Source organism: Carassius auratus, chromosome 21 (genome assembly GCF_003368295.1).
Source record: "Carassius auratus strain Wakin chromosome 21, ASM336829v1, whole genome shotgun sequence".
Taxonomy (NCBI): Eukaryota; Metazoa; Chordata; class Actinopteri; order Cypriniformes; family Cyprinidae; genus Carassius; species Carassius auratus.
Genome location: NC_039263.1, coordinates 21942339 through 21968794, shown reverse-complemented (window position 1 = coordinate 21968794; position 26456 = coordinate 21942339). Strand labels below are relative to the sequence as shown.

At 38.0% G+C, this 26456-nt stretch overlaps 1 protein-coding gene across 2 annotated transcripts in view; it reads left to right on the top strand.

Moving 5' to 3' along the window:
* Positions 1 to 24873, top strand: part of LOC113038945 (noelin) — a 30355-nt gene extending 5482 nt beyond the window's left edge. Inside the window, exons 1-6 of one of the 2 annotated variants that reach the window (XM_026196759.1) lie at positions 5791 to 6471; positions 7595 to 7744; positions 8507 to 8662; positions 11446 to 11665; positions 17524 to 17630; positions 22564 to 24873. In XM_026196759.1, coding sequence (XP_026052544.1) covers positions 6322 to 6471; positions 7595 to 7744; positions 8507 to 8662; positions 11446 to 11665; positions 17524 to 17630; positions 22564 to 23238 — 1458 coding nt within the window. In that variant the 5' untranslated portion in view covers positions 5791 to 6321 and the 3' untranslated portion in view covers positions 23239 to 24873. Of the gene's footprint in view, positions 1 to 5790; positions 6472 to 7594; positions 7745 to 8506; positions 8663 to 11445; positions 11666 to 17523; positions 17631 to 22563 lie in introns of those variants that run through there. The other variant, XM_026196760.1, reaches the window with a different exon arrangement.
* Positions 24874 to 26456: the final 1583 nt, after the last annotated feature.

The window sequence follows — 26456 nt, the reverse complement described above, 5'->3', positions numbered from 1 at the left end:
TAACTAAAGTACACTTAGCAACCAAATTTTTACAAATTACACTCATAACATCTATTCAGACCACCCTAGCAACACTATCATTCACTAAGATTACTTTAGGAGCCTAGCAACATTCCGGGAACTACCCAAAACACCCTAGCAATCAAATTGCTACACACAAACAACTATTTAAAACACCCTAGCAACTGCAAAGCAACACACAATCACTAAAAACATTTTAAGCAGCATAGCAATGCCCTGGCAACCACCCAAAACACCCTAGTAAACAAATACCACTAATAACCACAAATAACACTAGAGCAACACAAACATCACAAAGTATGCTTTAGAATCATATCAACAGCCCTGGTTACCAATTAGAACATGTTAGCAACTGTACAGCAACATATTTAGTACAAATGTACACTTTAATAGCATAACAACAACCCATAACACCCTAGCAATCCAACTGCAACACACAAACATATTTTCAAACCACCCTAGCAATTGCAAAAAATAAATAAAATAAATAAAAATACAAATTACTAAGCATACTTTAATAGGATAGCAACACCCAAGCAAACACCAAAAACACATTATCAACCATCTGCAACACACAAACAACTATTCAAAACACCTTAGCAACTGCAAAGCAACATAAAATCACTAAACACACTTTAGTAGCATTATCCCACCCTGGCAACCACCCAAAACACCCTTGAAACTGGCCTGTGAAATTTGCACAGCCGAGCACGACTCATTTTCTTCAAGGAAATGTAAAATCTACCATCTGTTCACACACGAACACACATCGCTCTCCTTCCCCTTACCAAGATATAAAACAGTATTTCCCCAATCACAAAATAAACCTCTATGTTCTGAAGTTTCTGAAGCAGATATTCTGTAAACTAGCAGTGAAAACAGCAGGAGGAACAGACTGCTTGGAGAGGCAGAGGAGGAGGTGCAGGGGTAGGGGAGAGTAAGTGTTCAAACAGCAGGGCTCCGTTCCAAACACCTCTGCAGTATCACGGGCACCACCACGCAGACCATTTCAAGTTGTGCAGGAGAAAACTTTGAGCTTTACTTCTTCCTCCTCTTCCTATCCACACTGCAGAACCATTGGGGAGGTCTTCAGCACAGACGATTGATAAATCACTCATATCGCATTGGACTGTTTTTTTACGCCCAGCCTCAAGCTGAAGGCTTTACAGACCATTACAGATGAGTAACTGCTGCCACAGTCTCCTTCTGTCCACCAGCTCAGATGGTTTCTGCTGGTTCATTCTGAGCCAATCATCATCCAGCACTCCTGATCTCCAGGATATTATCGTTTTGCTGGGGGCTGCAGAAATCGCACAGCCTACACATGAATTATTAAAAGATGATAAAAAGCAGAAAGAACAGTGTTAAAGGGAATCCCAGCTCAAGATTATGGTTTTGTTGCTCTCACATTGATGACAGTAAAATTGATCGCTGTTGCAGCTATAAAAAATGTATATTAGATGTTTACTGCATATCTTGTTTTAGAATTAATAGCAATATTGACCAATACCGACCAATACTTTTGTAAAACTAAAGCTGTTCACCTACAAATAAAAAAAATGATGTATTTGCCCTCATGTCGTTTGTTGGACACAAAAGCAGAAAGTGAATGTCAACGCATGCTGTCAAGTTAAAAAATGACAAAATAAATAAATAAATAACATGAGAGTGAGTACCAGAAAATAAAAAAAATAAACATTTTTTTTTTGAGTTTATATGTCACAGTTCTGACTCTATAACATACAACTGCAAGTTATAAACTCATAATTGTATGAATATAATCTTTTTTTCAGTATTGGACTTTGTATCACACAATTGCAAGTTTACATTTCAAAATTCTGATTTTTTTTTCAGAATTGCATGATATAAACTTACTACCGTATTTTGACTTTTTTCTCAGAATTATGGGATTGAACTCATAATTGTGTGTTATATAGTAAGAATTGCAGGATATAAACTTATAATTGCAAGTTATAAACTCAGAATTGGGATAAATATTTGCAGTTGCAAGAAATAAAGTCAGATTTGCAAAATATAAACTAGTATATAAGTTATAAAGCCCAATAATGAGAATAAAACATAATTTTCTTATAATTTAAAGTTTATGTCTAATAATTATGTGTTATAGAGTCAAAATAGCAAGATATAAACTCATAGTTCTGAGAAAATGAGTCAGAATTGCAAGATAATGTGCAAATCACTTTTTTTTTATTTACCTTAATTTCTCTCCAACTCCATATGACTGACTTTCTCCTGTTGAACACAAAAGTAAATGTTTAGCAGAATGTTCCTGCTGCTCATTTCCAGTGAAAATAAATGTTAGCAGATGCTGTCGAGGTTCCAAAATGACAGAGTAACAACATGATGACAGTGTTTAACAATCCCTTTAAGGTTTAGCTTTAACCTCATTGGATGAGGTTGTATGTTGATTAGTTGATCAGTGTGCAGCTTAATTTACCACAATACAAGCTTCATTTTCAATTAGTTGTCTTAACTTCATCAAACAACTCATATAGAAAACTTTTCATTTTTATTCTAGTGTTAATGTTTATAGAGAAATAGCAGATAAACTCTGTGAAGTCCCTGGTGTTGCATAAATTAATGAGAATAGACATTTGGCATTAATTTTAATTGTTTGATTCATTAGCCAAAAACTTTTATTGAAAAGTATTATTTAGCATAGCTTTTTAATTAATAGATCGTCAGCTTTTATCAAAAGCCAGAAAGTAATCTAGGTTTGAAAGAAGAATTTAATTAACACAGTCGAGTTCAGAGAGTTTAGAGAGAACTAACGAGACCAAATGTTACATCAAAAATAAAAAAGAACGTCCCAAGGCCACTAATTTGTAAATAAGTGTCTATTACAAGGTTACAAGTCTGAGGCCGTGACACAAGGTCAGCCCAACATCGAGAGCGTTCTAAAAGTCTACTGCACTATTTTCATGCAAAACACAGTCCTACCACGTGCACTGATATGCTACTCATTAATCTCTGAAATAAAAACAAGCCAGTGTGTTTCAAGTTGTATTGTTCATTGGCAAACACGCTGAGGGATCTCAAGGCCAAACAAATTCAAGCCCAGAGTGATTTGTGCTGAAGTAACCTTATTTCTATGGCTCTATCTTTCATTCACTCCGTCTCTCTTTTATGTCTCTCTCCATCTCCTCTCACATAAAAATGCACCAAGGTGCAGGATGGTAACCATGTTCCCTATAGGGATGACATGTTCAAAAGATGTTTTATAGGATCAGTTTGCCCTAAAAATGAAAAAAAATCATAATTTACTCACCCTCATGTTGGTCCAACCTCTGATTTCTTCCATCGAGCACCAAAGGAGACGTTTAGCAGAATGACAAAGCTGCTCATTTTCATTCAGTAAAAGGTAAACTGTGAAAATGAAGGAAATACATTAAAGGAATATATCACAAATGTGAATTTGCTGAAAAGGTACTCACCCTCAGGCAATTCACGATGTAAATAAGTTTGTGTCTTCAATAAATTAGGATAAATGTAGCATTGCATTACTTGCTCACCAGTGGATCCTCTGCAGTGAATGGGTGCCGTCAGAATGAGAATCCAAACAGCTGATAAAACAACAAGCCACAAGTAATCCACACCACTCCAGTGAGCAAGTGATGTAATGCTAAAGAACTCCATATCTGTGCGCATGAAGAAACAAACTTATCTACAACTTGCCCTGAGGGTAAGTTCTTATTTTGGGTGAACTATTCCTTTACAAAAGTATACTTCAAGTCGTGCATTAAATTTCAAGTCACATCATAGCTCTGCGAGAAGAACAGTCTGAAATTTCAGTCTTAACATTTCAAACTTCACTGACAGCTGTGGTCACCATTCACTTGCACTGTAAGGAAAAGAACACCTTGGACATTCCGTTATAAATAACTATGTTTGTGTTCTTTGGGAAACCATACAGAAAAACATACAGATTTAAGGACAGGAGGATGAGTAAATGATGGCAGTTCTAGTCCTTTAATGCCAGTACAGAAAGATCGGATCATTGTGGATCCACAAGCAAACCAAAAAAGTGTGCATGGGTTTGTATGTAATAGACAGTGACAGGCCCGGAAAGAATATCTGCCCTAGATTCAGTGTTTTAGATGTTTTCTGTCTGATGTTTTATTAAAGTGAGGTTGGATATGCTGACAGAGACACAACTGGATGCCTGACACTCCCCGAATATCTCTCAGCCCGTTTCTCTCTCACTCAAAGGTCATTCTACGTAAAGTGACACACCTATGACATACCCCCCCCCCCCCGTTTACTTTGGAATTGTAAACTTTTATAGGGTTTTTGTCTGTTCTTTAAATTCAGCTTCTATTCTCTTTTAAGGGGGAACACACACTCGCTGCATATATACAGTGTGTGTGTATATATATATAACTTGATTTCCCTGTTCAGCAAAACTTTTCATATTTTAAACTCAAGTCTTAAAAAGGCAGGATACCATTATGACAACTTACGCCATTTAGTATGACAAAATGCAAGTGCAGGGGACAAAGTTAAACGTACAAACTGAACTGTATCTATTTTTCCCTGGGCAATAACAGTATAATTATTTAAAACTTTTATGTAGCCTGAACTTACAGAAAAATTGTCCTGAGAAATATTCACTGGGAAGAAGTGTGACACGTAGTCCCGGTTTCCCCAGATTATTTATATTATATGGTTATTTTTGGGATCACGATTCATGCACCTCTAACTATGACGTGTTTTCCACCTCTTACTGTGTCACGACTACTCACTGACATGTCTAGGTCTGTGAATAATAGGTGTTAAACGAGTGATGCATGAGACTGCACTACTCGTTCTGTCATAGTTCCAGATGTAATAGCATGACAGTACCGCGGATCACAGCACGGGGGCGCTCGAGTCATTCTAATGCTGACTGAATTAATGCACTTATGGCACTGAATGTGTTAGATGCATGCAGGGCGGGCACTTTCCGGGACCCTCTTATATATATAATCCATCTGCACATGTGCATATCAGATATTTACATATGTTTAAGGTTGCAATAAAGAGATTCCAAGCAAATATGCCACTTATGTTTCCATTTATTTCAGAGGCGCTTCTCTTGACACATCTTGTGAGTTCTTTAATGGTAGCTACTATTTCTGAAAAAAAAAAAAAAAAAAAAGCACTGATTAAAAGTGACTTATGACAGGGTGCTTGTTAACATAACACTTTAGCTGTGTGCATTTAAAGTCAAAACAACGTTTCAGTAACAACAAGTGACATTACAAGTCAGAAAACACCAAGTCGCGATCGCCTGAAGCTGTATCCATAGCAACAGTATCTCGCTTGCGTTTTTTCTTTTTTTACATTCAGAATAGAACAGAAAACTATAGAACTGTCCTTTTAACCTCATTTTAGATTTTCAAATTACATTTTTAAACACACACACACACAAAACCGCAAAAATGTTGTTTAAAACGTCTTCTTAAACGGTTACCCGTTTGGCACCAAAGAGAAAACTTTGATTGCGCGAAAAGAACCTCAGGAGAATTTGCTGAAAAAAATATATATATATATATAAAATAAAATAAAATAATAATAATAATAATAATTAATATATATATATATATATATATATATATATATATATATATATATATATATATATATATATATATATATATTGACCGAAAATTTGGTGATGATCTCAACAGAGCAACAGCAGTAAAGGGCCCGCGGGAGAAATGGGATCATTATTCAGTCGCATTGACCCGGACTGGGGCGTGACATTGGGATGCTCGGTTTACAACCGTTCCAGTCGCGTGGCTATGAAAATATCGGGCCATTAACGCGATCCGTTGCCAACTGCAAATCCCCGGTGGCGTGTCTCGTGAGCAGAGAGGCGCTTGACGCGTTCACGCGCTCCCTTATATAGGAACGTGTGGCGCCGCCTCCTTTCTCATCCACGGAGAGCAGTCGGTGTGTGCAGTTGTAATCTATCCTGAGTAATTCACTTGCGTGGGGAGGCGGACCAATAAGGGCGTGAACGCACACAAAAAAGGCACGGATAACGGAAAAGACACCAGACGAGAGCAGCGCGCGGAGACGAGGGTCACAGCCGTTCAGTTTTGATCACTTTAACAACATCGGACTCCATTCAGTCACTGGCAATCAAGATGAGCACAGTGAAACAGTCCGAACCGGGACCGTCAGAGGAGATGATGAGGATGATGGTGATGCACGAGGCGCTCACGGGCAGCGATGCTCGCCGTTACGGTTCCCCGGTGGCTTGTGTAGAATGAGAGTTTGGGTCAGTGCGCAGAGATGTCGGTGCCTTTGCTGAAGATCGGTGTGGTGCTCAGCACCATGGCAATGATCACCAACTGGATGTCCCAGACACTGCCATCACTAGTGGGGCTCAACACCACCAAACTGACCGCGGCGCAGGGCGGTTATCCTGACCGGAGTATAGGAGTAAGTCTCGGGTTATTTCCCCTCAAAATTCAAACAAAAAGTTCAGATATTAAGCCTTTAATATGTAAATTAATTTCCGCTGTTGCAGCATGCCACAACTTCCGTTTTCCACATTTAAAGCGATTTTATATACAAATATTCGATCTTTTGCATTCTGTTCCATTAATTCTTTAAACATTTCCAATGCAGGACCGTGTGTACACGCCTCCTTGCGATTTCTCCGTTTAAAAAAGTGGCGTTCTCGGACCTGCTGATTGTGATGTCATGGAATTTCGAACGCTGAGCGCATTAATATTACAATTCACAATGTTTTCTCGTTCTAACTAGTTCTTTTTTATATCTAAAACACAATTGCTGCAATAAGGCAATAGATATCCGGATCATTTTTTGTGTGATTTTATTTGAATTAGCATGAAAAGCCCACTGAAATAAACAAAGACATGAAGCGTTTTAACACGACTTGAGTCCCTAAAGTTCTTTCGAACGCAAGAACGTGTTTTGAGCACATTTTAACTTATGTTAAAAAATGAAACAAATAAGCTACATCAGTAAACACACTGTAGATGTAACGCAGTTGTGTAGCTCTTTCGTGGTTCAGTCTTTTATCACTTTCAGGGAAAATTAATATAAAAAAATCTGTGGGGTTTACAACGGGCCAGATTAAAAATGGAACATAACACAAAAGGCTGCAAAGCAGGCGGAATCAAAGTCTTGTGTAGTGTTGTAATGCTCCACTGGTGTGGAGACTGTGGAGATTTTGGATTTCTCCAGACCTGCATCAGTGGATGTTCATCAGTCCTCCATCTGTCCCTCACTCTCCTCAACTCCAGACAGACTGTGATTGGATCTGTAACTCAACAGTAGTTCAATAATGACACCGCTGAGCAGGACAGATCGCCTCTCTCAAACAGCTGTCAGTCAAATAGACTACAAAACTGTGTGAGTGAATGAGGCTGATGTAAAGCTGCTGCGTTTTGATTGGTGGGTGGGGATGTGGGCGTGGTCTGACGTGGCAAGGGCAGATGGGATTTTGCTTAATTTTGTGTCATGTGATTGTAATGACAATAAGTCTGGGATTATAAATGAAAATATGAAGTTTAGATATAATATATTTTCATTGCAGGTTTTACCTGCTAACCCAGAGGAGTCCTGGCAGGTGTACAGCTCGGCACAGGACAGCGAGGGCAGGTGTGTGTGTACGGTCGTCGCACCTCAGCAGACCATGTGCTCAAGGGATGCCCGCACCAAACAACTCCGCCAGTTACTGGAAAAGGTGACCTCCTGACCCATAATGCTCTATTGCTTTGCCCTTGGGAATCATGTTACCTATCTGAAGTTGACACAGAATCCATGACAACCAGAGCTTTCCTCCAGAGATCAAAGAGACCTAGAGGCATGAGCCTAACAACAACATTATTCACATACAAACACTGCGAGTTAATGAGCTCCTCTGGAACACTGCTGGCGCAAAGGCAAACAGCCTTTCCTCAGAAAGACAATGATGCAACTCCTCGGACACATCAAATCATTAGAAGACGTGGTATAGCTGCAGAACTCGCTAGTTTAGTTTGCCGAAGGTCACTAGATTTGTTATATATTGATGTTTAGAGTTGATAAATTTAAACGTTTCTTCAAAAACTGATCATTTTAAGACTGGTGGAAGTTCAAGAAAAAGTTTTTGGTAAAAAAGGATAAGTTAAATATCAAATTATTAAAATATAAAACGTAATATCTTGTTAAATATGTAGTTATATTAATCATCGCATGTTGTCATAAAAATAATAAAAATAATTTTTGGAAATGAAAGAATATTATAAAAAATTAAAACACTGCAGTTTTGTTAAAGAGGATAACAAACTGAAGATATATAATACATTCATTATCATTTTATATTTATTTAATATATTTGTTTTCATAGTATATACATAACATATAACAAATTTAATAAATTAAAAATTCTAAACTAAAAAAATAAACTCAATATTCTGTGTATATATGTATATATATACTCTTCTTATTCTGTGTGTATTTTAAGGTGCAAAACATGACGCAATCAATCCAAGTATTGGACCAGCGGACCCAGAGGGACCTGCAGTACGTTGTAAAGATGGAAGATCAGCTCCGTGGCCTGGAGACCAAATTCAGACAGGTGGAGGAGAACCACAAACAAAACATCGCCAAGCAATACAAGGTGAACACACAATGAAATGCAAGCAGTGCACATATTTCACATGAATGCACACATCGATCCACACTTTCATACACAAACACTCCAGATTGCATGCACACTTATAAATACTTGTGTGATTTTTGCCAAATGTGCAGACCTGTCTGATTCGATCGAAACAATCAGTGAACTTATTAGTTTTGTATTTTTACGTTTGAGAACAGAAGAATGCAAAACTAAATATGCATTATTAAATTAAAAATAATAATAATAAGAACAAAAATAAACTAAAATAGAAATAAACATTACATATTAATTATAAATAATGGATCTGCACATTTCGCTTTTTCTATTATGTACCAATCAAAGAATCCCATGACACACTATACGACCTGACACATGCATGGACTGTAATTTTGTTTGCACTTTGTAACACAAGCATGAGTGTGCGAGTGCATGAGATGTGCGTGTGTGTTTGTGAGAGCACGTGAATGTGTTAGCTAGGTTAGTGAGTTAGCTCCCTGTGCTGAGTGTGTTGTTTCTTGCTTGCAGGGCTAACTATAAAGACATGATAGGAGAGCCAGAGGCCAGAAGAGGCAGGTCTAACCCACGATTGGCTGAAGTGGGCGTCAGTCACGCTGTTTATGTCACGATTCTCATATTCTATTCGACATTAGCTGTAAGAAACACTTCTTCCCCCTCCCTTATCCAACCACCAATTAGATCTCCTCCTGCATGCTACTCTAAAGAATTGTTACCTATTATTACGTTTCATTGCTATATTGCTATTATTATTACTACCATTATTATTCTCATCTTTGCTAGTATTGCTTAAGTTTTTTATTATTATTATTACTCTTATTATTTGTCACTATGAGTCTTTGGTTTTTGAAGTAATATGCGTTTTTGGAAGTCAAAAATTTAATCTTAACATCACATTGTTGTATGTGAGTTGTAATTTCAGCATGTGTCCCTTTCTGCTGTTGCATTCTAAACGACAACTAATAAAGTCTTTTCCCAATTGTTTACCGTGTTCAGAGCGTTTGATTTCGTCGATAAATGTTTGTAGATATATGATTTTTGTACGAATACGAGTAGTTTTACTGCATCTTGGCCTCTGGTCTCTCACTGGCTCTACAAGCATACACACACACAAACATAACCTGCTAAAATAAACTTTTTATTGGTTTATTGAAGAACTTCAGCAAAAAAATCCTCTTATTAAATATCTTTTCTCAGGGTTCTTGATGTGCTATATGCTAATTTAAGTATGTATTACAATTATGTTCTTGATATTAGCATCATTTGTTGTTAAAAGTATATTTTTTTAAGAATCAGTACATGCACAAAGTGGCCAAAAGTATGTGGACACATTAAATTTAAAAGATTTTCCACTACAACGTCACTTAAAGATGTATAAAATCAAGACTATAACTCAAAACACTATATTTACCTTGTGAAAAATAATTACACAATATAATATCTTTTATATACTTAAGTGCAGACTGACACTTACAGTAAGTGCATATTATTTACAATTAAACTGTTTTAGTTTACATTTATATTAAATTAATTTAGAGTGATTTTAGGACTTAAGTTTATTGTACTGCTGAATGTGCAGACAGGCATTTATGGTAAATTAAAATCATATCATTATTTACGGGTCCTTTGTAATGATTATATTGCGATTTAATAAATTAAACGTAACATTGCATAACACAGTATAGTTAAAATTATAATCAAGTACTTACGCCTTTAGTATGTTAGTTAACACACTGAATTAAGTGTATTTCTTCAAAGTAAGACAATTTGACATTATAACAATTTAACAAAGTGTACCACATCTGCCTCAAAGTAAAACATCTGAAAGCATTATCTGCAAGTACAGCGTTTTAAAAATATAATTTTAAAATATTAAGTACAATACAAGTGCACATTCAATACAACTAATACTATTCTATACGAAAAATACACTTCTTTTGGACAAGGGTAAACAAGCATTTAAATTAGAAGAGAGCATTTTTGCACCTAGCAAAGTAAAAAAAAAAAGTTATAATAATATGTATAAAGGTTAATCCAGTCGTTTGGTGGGGAAAAACTGGACTGACCTGCACATAACCCAGACCTGAACATAGAAGACCTTTGTAACCTTTTTCGATCATCCAACATTGATTCCTGAGCTGACTGATGCTCAGGAGCAGATCTCTGCATCCTTGTTCCAGCATCCAGAAAAACTTTTCCAGAACTGTAGAAACTGTAATAGAGGCAAAACAAAGATGAAATGCTCATTAACACCATAATCAATAGTTATAAAGATGACAATAACGTTTAGCATCCAGACCGATGCAAAATAACTTTTTCTTTATTATAAGCGCACTGCAGTTTTGTTGTCCGCTTGTGCTCTTTATAGTCAGGTGAATTATAAAATAAGCCATTATCAATATAATTGTGGTGTGGCCTCTGCCGTTCTTTTAAATTGAGAACGATATCTTTATCGCTATAGTTTTATCCTTGATGTGAACAGGTCTCAACTCATCGTAAATGCCAATGATTTAGAAAATTTTAAGCAGATTGGTGTGGTGTTTAGATGTCCACATACTTTGAGGCAGATGTGGTTTTCTATAAGAACTCCAATGGCTGTAAAACCCCTTTGAAACTTTTATTTTAAGAGTGTCCAGATGAACAAACACACTATACACAACAGTATTCGACACCTAGATTGTTCAAATTAAAAGCAAGGGTTCAGACAGGTTACAGAACGCACAGTAGGCAAGACTTTCCAACATTTCAACGTTACATACTTACAGGCCATAAAGGCAAAAATGGCGGAGCTGCGTCCGCTGATTCCCGTACTGGAGGAGTACAAAGCGGATGCGCGACTGGTTCAGCAGTTTAAGGAGGAGGTGCAGAACTTGACGTCCAGCCTCGGCCTCCTCCAGCAGGAGATGGGAGCCTATGACTATGACGACCTGCACTCCCGCGTGATTAGTCTTGAGGAGCGGCTACGTGCGTGCATGCAGAAGCTTGGTAAGACACACAACAAATACATGTTTATCTTTCTCAAAAAAGTTTACCCAAGACATGATAGTGGCTCAACACTGTTTGAATTTCAGGTACAGTATAAAATAAACTCAATTTGTGGCACAATGTTGATCATCCCAAAATTTGTTGAATGTTGAAAAATGTTGAAATACTCACTGTTTCAATATTACAGCCACAAGATGTAAACCATAGGCATTCTTTTTTGTGTAGATTCCAATTTTACCACTTTAGCATGAAAAAAATAAGTTTGATATTTTATGATATTTTATATTTGTTAAACATAACCATACATTTGATGTGCAGTGAAATGCTTTTTCGACTTTCTGCACAAATAAAATGAAATAATAATAAAAAACATAAAATTACATAAATTAACATATATTAGAAATATTAGGATTTACAACACCATGTAGTTAAAAAAAAACTTTTAAAAAAGTTTAAAAATTGTAAACCTTTACAGCTAAAACAATACACATATTAACAGGACAAATTTTATAAAATAATAATCTCACTGTAAATACTCCAGAAATCAAAGTTGGCCTGTTAACTTCCATTGTACGTGTGTTGTTATCACATATAATTGTCAAATTATTTTTGTGCCAATTAAAAGTATGCCACATGTTTGAACCAACGTTGTAGAATTAATTTAAGAAAAGCTATCATTTTAGAATTAAAACAAGCAGTATTTACTTAATTTATGAATAATTCTTTTTTTATTTGAGGACATTGCCGAGAGAAGAAGATGACTTTGTCTGATTTAGCTGCTCACAGACTAAACATGAGTCACAAATATACCGACTCAAGTGTGCCAGTAGACGCTGGACTTTCTAACACAAGTCAAAAAGTCATGGGTATGAGCCGCCATGTGTCACAATCAACTGACCATTAATCAAGAGTGCGATGGTAATCAAGTAATAATTAACGCTTTTAAAAAATAAACGTTCTTAGCAGCATCTCAGGTTCAAAGAATTTTCTGATCAAGATTTATTTTGGCCAGTTCCAAATTTTCTGTGTGGTTCTTTGGAAATTGAACAAAGTTTTTATCACTATATAGGTTCTTATGGTCATAAACACATAAAAAGAAATATCTTTATTGGCATCCGTTGATTCATTAATAACCTTTAATATCCATAGAACCTTTCTATTTCAGGTTTTATATAGTGGAAAGAGTTCTTGGAAATGGAACTGTTCACTGAAAGGAAAATGGTTCTTCTATGACATTATTGCAAAAAAAGAAAAAAAAAACTTCTCTAGGTTACGCATGTAACCATGATTCCTCAAGGGAATGAGACGCTGTGTCAAAAAACGCTATAAGGAACGCGTTTAGTGTGAGCGACTGAATATCGTGTGCAATCTGTCCAATGGAAGAGCATAGCACACTAGCAAATGGTCCGATTTTCTCCACAGGGCAGCTCTGTGGACGTAGGTGTACAGCACTTGAACTGGACACATACAGTTTATCTTCTCTTGGTCAGGCTCCCAAAAGGGAAGAGGGCAGAAGGCCTGGAGCACTACAGGTTGTGGTGTGACAGAGGGAAACTTAGGGACATATCCAGCTCGAGGGTATATGAACGCTTTGGCCATGGCAGATGAAAAGCCAAGATAAGTAGGGGCCACTGAGAGGGCCTGAAGATCTCTGACTCTCCTCAGAGAGGGGATAGCCAACAGAAAGGTAGTTTTGAGGGTTAGATGTCTGTCTCATATGTCTTGGCTCAAATGGAGCTTTACAAAGGGCCTCTAACACCACGACCATGTCCCACGGGGGAATACGGGACCGTACTGGAGGTCTCAGCCTCAGCGCACCACGGAGGAAACCGAGAGGGACATGGTTGGCCGCATTGGCCGCTACATAATGAAAAAAATGGAGTGGGTCAACCCCGCAGAGAGCCTGGCTTGCAGAAACTCCAGAACTGTAGCAACTTGGCAGTTAGCTGGGTCAAGCTGATGGTCTCTGCACCATGAGGTGAAGAGTTTGCACCTCAGGGCGTACAGTTTCCTCGTTGAGGGAGCTCTGCATTGGAGGATGGTCTCAACATCCTCGGTTGAGCGACCAGATGCTATGAGCTGTGGCCCTTCAGGGGCCACACCCACAGCTTCCACAACTCCGGGCGAGGGTGAATTATCGTGCCCTGCGCCTGTGAGAGTAGGTCTGTCCTGATCTGTATCTCCCACAGAGAGCTGTTGAGGAGCGGGACCAGATCTGCGAACCATACTCAGCCCGGCCAGAACGGGGCTACTAACAACAGACGGACCCCGTCCCGGCGTACTCTCGCCAGAACTCCTGGGAGCAGAGCATTAGGGGGAAATGTGTACAGACGAAGCCTCTCCATATATCTGCTTCACCACCTCGGGGTGACGATTCCATTCCCCGGGCCTCGGCCCCTGCCTCAACAATATGTCTGCTCCCATATTTAATTTCCCAGGAATATACACTGCTCTAAGTGAGAGGAGTTTGCCCTGGGACCACACAAGGATCTGGTGCGCCAGCTTGTACAAGGGGCGGGAACAAAGACCTCCCTGGTGGTTGATCTAAGAGACCACTGATGTGTTGTCGGTGCGCACCAACACATGGTGACCTCTCAGGTCTGGGAGGAAGTGGTTTAGTGCACGTTAAATGGCTAGCATCTCTAGATAATTGATATGCCATGTCAGATGGCGACCTTCCACAGACCACGGGCAGGGTGGCCACTTGTGACCGCACCCCAACCAGTGAAGGACGCATCCATTGCTAGTGTTACATGGTGACAAGGAGCTCCCAGCACCGGGCCCTGATTCAAGCACCAAGGTTTCTTCCACATCTAATGCACGTAGGCATCGCCACGTGACCTTGATCAGTCGAAGTGGATTTCCCCTCGAGGAAAAACCCTTGGTCTTTAGTCACCACTGTAGGGGTCTCATGTACAGCAGGCCAAGAGTTGGATGTTGAACGCAGCTGCCATCAGACCCAACAATCTCTGAAATTGTTTGACAGTGAGTGACCTTCTTTGACTCTCTCGACTGACATGAGAATCGATTCTATACGAGCAGGGGACAAACGTGCCTGCATCATGGTCGAATTTTACACTATGCCTAGATTGGTGATTCTCTGTACACTCTTCTTGGTGTTCAGTCTCAAACTCAGCTCCCCCATGTGTGCGAAAACGATATCTCGATGTCGAACCGCCATCTGCTCTGACTGAGCTAAAATCTACTAATCGTCGATATAATTCAGAATGCGGATGCCCTGCATTCGCAGAGGAACCAGAGCTGCATCTACACATTTCGTGAACGTGCGGGGTGAGAGTGCAAGGCCGAAGGGAAGTACTCAATATTGGTAAGCTTCACCCCCGAAAGCAAACCTCAGAAATAAAAGTGTTGTGGAAGAAAGTGTTGTGGAAGGATGGAGATGTGGAAGTATGCATCTTTGAGATATATTGTGACAAACCAGTCCTCGGATCTGGACCAGCTATCTGCACCGGGGGACAGATAGCTCACGAGCGTCTGTTCCACCCGTGGCATCACTCTGTAGCCACACTCTCCCATCCCCACCACATTGCAATAGTAGTCAGAGCGTGCTTCCGAACCCAGGGATTGGGCGCGGGATCTGACCGAAGTGGAAGGAGATTGGGACTCGCCCGTCTCCATTCCCTCTGCAAGATCCATTTGCGAACCTCACGAGTGTAGCTGCCGCTCTGCCTCGCGAATGCTCCCTCCTCGAAGAGAGCCCTCCGGGATCTAAGCAGCCGCATTGGCAAGCAGGCAGACCACGCACAGACTGTGTATATCCCCACCTGTTATATATCGCCGGCAGGGAGGAACACAGCCTGAAACGTGATCCGGATTCGCCTTTTAGATGTTTAGTTTACGCCTTGCTCTTTGACATACTTGGAGCTTATACTGGTACAGACAACAGTAAATAAGACTCACAAGACAAACTGAAGACATTCACACACAGAGCGCTTCCTGAAAGACGCGAAGCTGACGCTGGCTATGTGGCACATGTCTGTATCCCCCCGCCCGTGACGTCACACTCTTCCAATGGACAGATTACACACGATATTCAGAGTCGCTCTCGCTAAACGCGCTCCCCATAGCATTTTTTTACGCAGCTCGAGTTCCTGAATAGTAACCTTTGTTTTTAAATGTGAACTAAAGAATGATTTAAAAAGATTGGGTACTAATTAAGACATTTATAACAAGAGAAATGAAGTCAATATCAGAATCTAATCTCACCTGTCTCTGATTCACTCTAATCTGATTTCTCAAACACGTTTTCTGCCATTTCTTAATGATGAAGAACAATTTCAAACAAGATCTCTTTAAATTGACTGTTTCCTCTTGATGAAACGGAGAGCAACACAAGACTTCTGCTACTTCTACTAAGATCAAATGTTCTGAGCTGCTCTCCACATTAATTTTACAGCTCTGTACTCTTTACTGCATGTCGAATATTCTTTCATTTGGGTCTGTTTTTATTTTAGCAGAAACATCTGAGATGTAGCTGATACTTAAATGAAGCATTACTCAGAACTCAAGTCTCTTGAGCTATAAAAGAGTAAAAATATGCATTCACCATCACAGCCTCCATTTCCCAGCATTTACAGTATGCACACCAGTATCTTTTCTCTGGTGTGTATCATCTTTCTTTCTCCTTCACGCCGAGTTTCTGGAAGAGAAATCTGGGCCAGTTTCACTGTACGATCAATACGACTTTAAAACAACTGATTGATCTCTCCTTTCTCACACACACACTTGAACTTCATCTTCTGATGAATATGAAACATTTACAGGAAAACCCTATGAATTTCACATATTCCCATACACATTTCATCCCACATGTGACATGAATGAGTCTGTGCTTTGTGGAGGAAAGATGTATTACTATTACTGTTCAAATCCATCAGATTTACAGCAAAAACCACATTTTCATCAGAAACATAAAAATGTAGTTCACTGTTTCACTTGTTCAAACATAAATTGTCAAATGCCATTTTGATTTAAATTCATGTTTTGTTTTTCCTGTATGGTGGACAAACAATTGCCACTCAAAGATTACTAGTAAATGTCACAAATAATGAAAAAGAAACAGCAAGTAAAATCAAATTAAACGTGAAATAGAAGTAGAACGACTGAAATCCTATTCTCTATTCTATTCTCTATCTATTCTAATAATCTGTAATGTAGTGACTACATCCAAAAAACAATAACTTTTTTACAGTGTATATTGACAATAATGAATCAGTGATCTCATATGTTGCTTCATTACATTGTGTGAGAGGGTTGTGTGTTTTTTGCAGATGTGTGTCTGCAGTGTGAGAGAATCAGGGCTTTAGTCTAAAGATAGTAGCGTAATAATTTAGTCCTGTATCTCCCCCCAGACAACTGATTACAGCAGCTCAGTGTGTTAATCTCAATCGTGTGTGTGTGTGTTGAATGGGCAAGGCAGAGTAGGAAAACACACACACACACATACACACTATCACCACACAACATCAAAAGCAATAATTTGTTTATCTTATGATTTATCTATGTATTATATTCTCTCTCCCTGTCAAACACATGAAAAACATTTGTATGTTTTCCTCTATTATTAATGAAGACTTTCTCTCTCTTCATCATGAAAACTCATAATGAAGCTCAGTGTGACTCAATTAAAGTCATTTAATCATAACCTTCACACCAAGATATAAGATTACCACAGTAATTATGACTGAATCAGACTCATCATAGCATTACAGCATTAAATCTCTAAACTCATTAAACTTGAGTGTGTGATAACATGCTTCTCGTGAGAAAGCGTTTGTGTGTGTGAGTGCAATTATATATGTGTGTGTAATTAAATGTGTGTGTTGTGCATCCTGCAGCGTGTGGTAAGCTGACCGGCATTAGTGATGCAATCACTATTAAAACATCCGGGTCTCGGTTCGGATCCTGGATGACAGACCCTCTTGCTCCTGAAGGAGACACAAGGGTGAGTGTAAACGCAAAAACATATACATATTCAATAATTTTAATTATCTGTAGATGCCATCAGAGAAATGATACCATTCAAAAGTTTTAGGGAAATGAAGTTTCATGTCAAATGAAGACTTTTGCTCACCAAGGCTGCATTTATTTGACCAAAAATATGGTAAAATCACTAATATTGTGAAATATTATTACAAATGATCATAGCTGTGTTCTATTTAAATATATTGTAAAATGACATTTATTCCTGTGATCAAAGCTGTATTTTCAGCATCGTTACATTTCTTCTTATTATTAATGTTTAAGACAGTCGTACATCTTGATATTTTTGTGGAATTCTTTTTTTTTTTTTTTGTGGATTCTTTAAAGAATCCAAATAAAATAAAACAACAGCATTTATTAAAATAGAAATCTTTTGGAATATTATAAATGTCACGTTTAATCCATTTAATGTGCATTCCTTGCATTTCTTAGTATTTGTACAACAGAATTCCTTCTGTAGGACAAACAGGATTCATTTCTGAGATTCATTAACATGCAGGTGGTGGAGGATAGCTGCTTATTTTATGCCGGCAGTAAAAACCCACAAGCACATAGCTGCCGGCAACCGCTTTATAACTATGTTGCTTTATAACCATAAGAAAAACAAACCTCAAGGCTGAGCCATCATACACAAATTCTGAAGTACACAGAGAAAAGTTAAAACACACAATGAAGTTCTTTACCCTCATGCCCTTTCAGAAAACACGTACATCATCTAAATATTAAGTCCATCATCAGGATCTGTGAGTCCACTGAAACAAGAATCAGTTCACAATAAACATTTGTTTGCGAGTTTACTTTTACACTGTTTATCGTTTGGAAACATTTGTTAATCACTTGGGAACAAAAGAATAAAAAAACAAGCAGTTCATAATAACTATTCATTTGCTAGTTTTCTTTTACGTTGTTTATCATTCCAACAACTTTTGAATCACTTGGAATAATAATAAAAATAAATTCAGTTCTCATTTGCGAGTTTACTTTTAAAGCGGTTTATTATTCAATCAACATTTATGAACAGTTTGTGAATCACTTGGAACCAAAAGAATAAATAATAACAATAATTAAAAAAAACTATCTGAGAGAACTATTTGTTTTCAAGTTTACTTTTACACTATCATTCAAACAACATTTCCAAACAGTGTGTGGGTCCACTGGAACAAAAGAAACAAACAAGAACAAGCTGGCAATAATTGGTTTGTGAGTTTACGTTGACACTGTTGAATTAAAACACATCACAAATCACTTGGGAAAAGATCCAGTTCAAAACAGCAATTCGTTTTCAAGTTGGACATCCATGGAGCTGAAGTCAGGTCACTAACACTCGTGACGAGGGGACAATAAGTGAGGCCAAATAATTTTCCACTCGTCCAGATGTGAAGTGCTCCAGCGGGGCTCGTAATGAAGGCCGCCGAGGGGCTTGTGATAACGGGTGGAGGTTAAGAAACAGCAGACTGTGGAGGATGAATAAGGGCAGCTGGGAATGAGTGTGAGACGTTCAGCCCGTGTGAATAAGCCGATTCTTTGCCTAATCGTTTCTCAGACATTTGTGAGAGTGTGAAGAAGGTTTGTGGTGATGTATGGAATAGCAGAAGTGTGCTATGACATGTGACTTATTTATCAGTCAGATTGCATGCCATTGTGGTTAAAGATCTGGGCCGGTTACAAAACGTTATAGTATCGGAACCAAAACACACATTCACCTCAAAATACACAATTACGAACCCAAAAAGCCATTAAAGTGATGCCTTGCTCAAGCTAGTCCCTTCAATCACCATAAACGCAGCAGAGCAATTATAAATCAGGCTGGTGAACACACAGTATAACCTTCATTCACACCCACAGACCCGGTTTTAGTGCGTCCCCCTCCCTCTTATTCTGTTTTTCTCACTTTGGGTTGGAGGCTCTTGTTCTCAAAGAATGATGAGACCGTAGGCTGTATGTGTGAGACAGACAGAGCGTGGAGAGAACGTGTGTGTGTGTGTGTGGGAGTGAACAATAAGCAATATCTCACAGCGAGCGAGTTTTTGGCTCTTCAAAGATAAAAGCTTTGGCAGCTGTTGCTCTCAGAGATAGCAAGGAGAGATGGAGCAGCATTCAAGCTCTGCATGAGCATTAAGTTAAAGCTGAACAAATACCCTGTGACCGACCAGAATATGGTCAAATATTAATGCTGTGTTCTATATTCTGATCATATTCCTATTTCCAACTTCTGACCATAAAGGTATTTTTTGTGGCCTGAAGATGATGCATAAAATAGCAATGCTACAAGAAGCTTTACAAAGCGACAAAAAATGTCCCCTGGCATCCAAATTGTTCAGGATTAGCTAATATTTATTCTGCATGAATATGATTATCAGAAAGGATTATTTACTGTGTTTTACACACTTGTCATTGGAAAGGAGTTTTATCAGCGTATAATGATTGACAGCTGACTCGCTAAAGCAACTTATTTGCATATACAGTAAACATCACATTTCAAAACTCAAAATGAATAATTTTGTTGTACTGTTTATTATAAAATTGTGTTGCCTAATACATTATTTTTTAGTTAAGTACACATTAATTTGATCAAAGGTGACAGTAAAGACATGTATAATGTATAAGACATGATTTTTATTTCAAATATATGCTATTCTTTAGTCCTTTCTATTTATTAAAAGCAATGTTATTGTAGTTAATTAAAACTAAAAATTAAAACCATTAAAAAACATGTTTTTACTTATAAAATAAATAAAATAAAATTTATTTTAAAAAGATTTCAGCTAGTTGCTAGTAGTTCTCATTTTTATTTAGTTTAACTTGATGCACTGAACTAATAAATAAAAATAAAAATAACAAAAACTATTGGCAAACTAAAAAAAAAAGAAAAGAAAAAAAGAAAAACACATGACCAAATTACTATAACTATTTCTAAACTTAAAATAAAAAATATACAAATCAAACCTGATTTAATAGCAGCTCAATACTAAAATAACACTGCATCAAAGAATTTACAGAAAAAATTATCACAAAAGATGCTTAAAATTCAGCTTGACATCACAGGAATAAATTACATTTATATATTTAAATAGAAAACACTTATTTTATTTTAAATTAAAAGAATATTTCACAATATTACTGTTTTTTTTATGTGAGCATAAGAAACTTCTTCAAACCACATTTAAACAACAACCCAGTTTTACATGAAAAGCTGACCAGATCCTGGCTCAAAAAAACATCAGCTTGGAGGGAATATTGTGTTTTTCATGGTGTTTATTTGGTGTTGCGCAAAGGATGATCTCCCTTGGCTGATTCTTGGCACTTCCTTCTACTTTTGGGGATTTTATAGTTGCCACTTCTGCCCAGGACTCACTCTCTGAGAGTATTGCCACACTGCTCTGTGTAAAGCTGCTTTGGAACAGTTTATATTGTGAAGAATGCTGTTAAAACACAACAAAATCTAATCAAATGTTATTGCTGCAGCCTTACAGTGAACAACTGTGGGTTTCAAAAGAGATAAAGGTTGTGCAGTATGTTCAAACATGCAGAAAGGGAGGGTTTGTATGTTGATATATACAGTAGATGTTGTTTACTGCCTCGTGCCTCCTATGGAGAGCACACAGACGTCCTGCTGGGCTGCGAGCCTCTGGAATATTCCATAAGCATGACTGCTCTACCTTTCCATTCGCTCACCAAGAGACAGAAGCTCCAGCCATGCTGGGAAATCTCCACGGAGAGTCGCTTTTATCCGGAATTATCTGGAATTATCCCCATAGGGTTCATAATGCCTGGCACACAGCAACTTCCTGGCTGTCAGTTTTCACTGCCTGCGTTCTGCCACAGTCAGGAGGGGATGGACACCTTCAGTCTGGAATTTAATTAAGACCTCGCTGAACACGTCTTGCTGTGCTGGCAAATTCATGCCAGAACAAAAAAAATCGAATGCAAGCACAGACAAAATAAAGAACAACTTGACCTACTTCCATTGATTGTTGAAAGGATGAGTCTGTGGTTTAACCTTCTGTACTCAATGTCAAGCCTGAATCACCAACCATCGATATATCCATCCAGCCATCCATCCATCTACCCATTCACACAACTATCTATCCATCCATCCAACCAACTATTAATCCATCCATCCATCCATGCATCCATCTACCCATTCACCCAACTATCTATCCATCCATCCAACCAACTATTAATCCGTCCATCCATCCATCCATCCATCCATGCATCCATCCATCTACCCATTCACCCATCTATCCATCCAATCCAACCAACTATTAATCCGTCCATCCATCCATCCATGCATCCATCTACCCATTCACCCAACTATCTATCCGTCCATCCAACCAACTATTAATCCGTCCGTCCATCAATCCATCCATCCATCCATCCATCCATCCACCCAACTATCTATCCATCCATCCAACCAACTATTAATCCGTCCATCCATCCATCCATCCATCCATCAATCCGTCTCTGTCTGTCCATTTATCCGCTTATCTATCCATCCATCTGTCCATCAATCCCTCCATTCATCAATCTGTCCGTTCTTCCTTCCATCCATTCAGCCAACATTCAAGATTCAAAATAAATCTGAATTTCAACTGAAGCTCCTGTTAGCTACCTCTCATTTAAAAATGGTGCACAACCCTGATGAACATCTTAAAAAGATTGCGTTCAGTATAGATTCTGACAAACATCTGCTGCATGTTGCGCAAACATCCGACAGGGAATGTTTCGGCAGACATACTCTAGTTGAGCAAAAGCTAAAAACGACATCCTCCAGATGAAAACGAATGCACATCTGCTCAACTTACTCTACAGCTACAGGGATGTGTCTCATTAACTCAATTCCTTGTATTGTTAAGTCATTTATATTAATCACTTACTCTCTCACTTCTGTTCAGGTGTGGTACATGGACGGCTATCATAACAACCGTTTTGTGCGGGAATATAAGTCTATGGCGGACTTCATGACGTCGGATAACTTCACGTCTCACCGCCTGCCGCACCCTTGGTCCGGGACGGGTCAGGTGGTCTACAACGGCTCCATCTATTTCAACAAGTTCCAGAGCAACATGATCATCAAGTTTGACTTCAAGACGTCCACTATAAGTAAATCTCAGCGTCTGGACAACGCGGGCTACAGTAACACCTACCACTATGCCTGGGGTGGACACTCCGACATCGACCTCATGGTGGACGAGGGCGGGCTCTGGGCCGTCTACGCCACCAATCAGAATGCGGGGAACATAGTCATCAGCAAGCTCCACCCCCTGACCCTGCATATAATCCAGAGCTGGACGACCAATCACCCGAGACGCAGCGCCGGGGAGTCATTTATGATTTGTGGGACGCTCTACGTGACCAACGGCTACTCGGGAGGGACGAAAGTCTACTACGCCTACCACACCAACTCCTCGACGTATGAGTACATTGATATCGTTCTGCAGAACAAGTACTCGCACATCTCCATGCTGGACTACAACCCACGAGATCGCGCGCTGTACGCCTGGAATAACGGACATCAGGTCCTATACAACGTTACGCTTTTCCACGTCATCCGCTCGGAGCAACTGTAACCTTGGAGGATTTGAGTGGGAGTATCTGAAGACAATCTTTAGCAATGTTCTTCGACGGATTGTTATAAAAAAAATGCTATGCTGAATGAAAACTAAACCTGAACAATAGACATGTGAATGGAAAATAGAACACAAAATCATGAACAGATGCCAAAAATATAAAAAATAAATAAACAATGCCACGCCTTTCTTTTCTTTTTTTTTTAAAGGACTTTACTTTCTAGGGCACTGTCTGATCAGATGTTTTCCAGTAGCACTAAAAAGATATTTCTCCATGCTTTTCTGCGCACTGAAATGTAGGGAACGTTGGGATTAGTCACGAACTAGTAGCCCACACTCAACCTCATAAACTGAGCGTGTGCAGGAAAACCGATGGTGCTTCACTTGGCAAACTAACACAGACGGTTTACCAGTCTGTGCAATATCCTAAGTCCAACCTGTGTGCTTTGCAAAGCTCATTTCTTTAGGAAAAACGAAAAAAATTTGATTGGGTGAAGGCGTTGACTGTTGAAAGCTCGTTCAAAGGATTCTCGTGAGATTTTACTTGAACTTACCTGCGATTAAGTTGCTGTGATGCGGACCATATCATGGTATTTTATAATGACCTACATGTATGTAGCACCTGAGAACAGACCAAAGCGTGCTATTAAAGTCGACATGAAATCACACATTCCCTTACACACTTAATATGCATAATTACCATAACTTGCTCCACCTCTGAAATGACCTTCACTTTTGGATCCAGAAAACGTATCCATCATTCTGGTCATATTTACCAGTGCAATCAATTCCCAATGAATAAAATCAAGTCTCTCGTACAGCGTTTTTCTTGTTGAATATCCTAATAACACAGAAACATAATTTCATGTTGACTTTAAATCTTCTCTGGTGAGTTTATCACCCTTCAGGCTACTGATACACACATTGTTGTGCTTGTAAATGGATGTCAGCTGCATCTGTATCATGATTGCTACGATACACCAACTCTGTGTAACAGATGTGCCAGTTTTACTAGCAGATGGTTCAGGTACAATCTTACTCCGATTTAGTCTCCGTGCTGGTGAATTCTTGTAAAATGATCCTTTAGTTTTGCATGAGCAGTTTTTACGTGCGCAGGTGTGCTCAAAGCAATGTTTACCTGTGTGATGCTGTACATGACTGATTTGGGATCGGGAGGGGGGGAGGTTGGGGTTGGTTATAGTCTCTTAAAAAAAAAAAGATGCTTGTTTCTATCTGGTTTGTTTCGAGTGGATTGTTCCTTAACGCCCATGCTTGATTTTTGTAGATTTACAGTTTGATGTTTTTTGTAATTTACAGTAGTACAGTCTGCTTGGGTGATGCTTCAGTGTCTTTGTTTTAGTTCGTTGGCGTTAGAAATCCACATTTCTGTCATGAAAAAGATTGATATCAGAATGTAAAATGTCTCATTTGGACAACATCTAAAATATGAATATGAATCATTGAGCAGTCTAATATATAATGTACTCATTTTATCAAGGCTCATACTGTCTTATGAAGCTAATTAGCTAAAGCTATTTCCAGCTGTCATTCTTTTTGTGCTTAGCTGGATGTGTGTTGTACCTACAATACGATGATTCTTATCAATAAAAGAGGATTTATGTCCTGATGTCATCATTTGGTATTAATCTTTGAGTTTGTTTCATTGGGAGGTCAAGGTTTCATCCCAAATGTTGAAAGAAAGTAGCACAAAAACTGGCTTCGGATGCTGGTTTTTGTTGTAATCTAACCAACAAGACTACATTAATTAACTAGATGTTAGTTAGACGAGCTTCATTAGCTGTTATACATGTGGAGGATAGGAAAGTTCATGAACAGATTCTGCATAAAAATGCTAAAAGGTTTTCATGGCATCCAGTTACGTAACATGACTGATCAAAGATTATTGCTTTCCTATTTTTAGGCCCTGTGTGAAAAATATTCTAATGATTATTACTGTTATTATACAGTACAAACTACAGTCAAAGCCCAGCAGGCACAAAACATTTGTACAAAGTTGCATTTTAGTTGCAAAAATAAATTTAATAAAAAATATATATATATTATAAAAATGTTTTAGCATCCACTAGCATCCAATTATATTAAAATGATATTATTTGCAGACACTTTCTGACCCAAATGTAGTGGTAGTACACAAATCACTTTACTGCCATCTACTAGGACTGGGGCTAATAATGACACAATATTAAACTTGCTAAGCTAGTTTTATAAGGGTAAAAGGGCAGGAGTGCACACCGTTTTGACTTTTTTTACTGTATTTCTATGTTTAATATCATTGATGTTTTGTGGATTGGAATGGAAGGAGCAGATACTAACACTAAAGAAACAGCAATGATTTTAGAAATGACATATTGAAAAGATGTTTAAATATTGATTTAAACTTTTATTGAAAACAACACTGCTATTCCATCCCAAATGAAGATGGTATACACACACACACAAACACGCGCGCACACACACACACACACACACAAACACAATGTGCGCGCACACACACACACCTATATATATAAGTGCTGTCAAACAATTAATTGTGACTAACTGCATCCAAAATAAAGTTTTTTTTTTAACATATGTGTGTGCGCTGTGAATATTAATTATGTATATATAAAGACATACACATACAGCATATATATTGGAAATATCTATTAACATGTATATATTTATATTATAATATAAATTATATCATATATATTTAATACATAAACGTAACATTTATCTTAAATATATACATTTATGTGTGTGTATTTATATATACATAATAAATATACAAAGTACACACACATTTTATGCAAGCAAAGTCTTATTTGGGATGTGACTAATTGTGATTAATCGTTTGACAGCACTAGTTTATATATACGTGTGTGTGTGTGTGAGAGAGTGTGTGTTTGTTTGTGTGTGTCTACTGTATGTATGTATTAACATATATTATTTAAGTTCAATTAGAATATTATCATTTATTAAAATACAAAATAAAACCTGACATAACACAATAATTTTATATAATTCTAAAATATAAAATAAAAGATATTGTTATTTTAAATATATAATTTTAACATTTTATCCTGAAATAAAAATGTATGTATATATTTAGACCATCCAAATAATTCTTAGTGGAGAAATACCTGCCATAGTTTTCTTACTGCTTCACCACTAAGAAATACCTGGAGCCAATGAGTATCCAAAGCAGTTTTATGTTG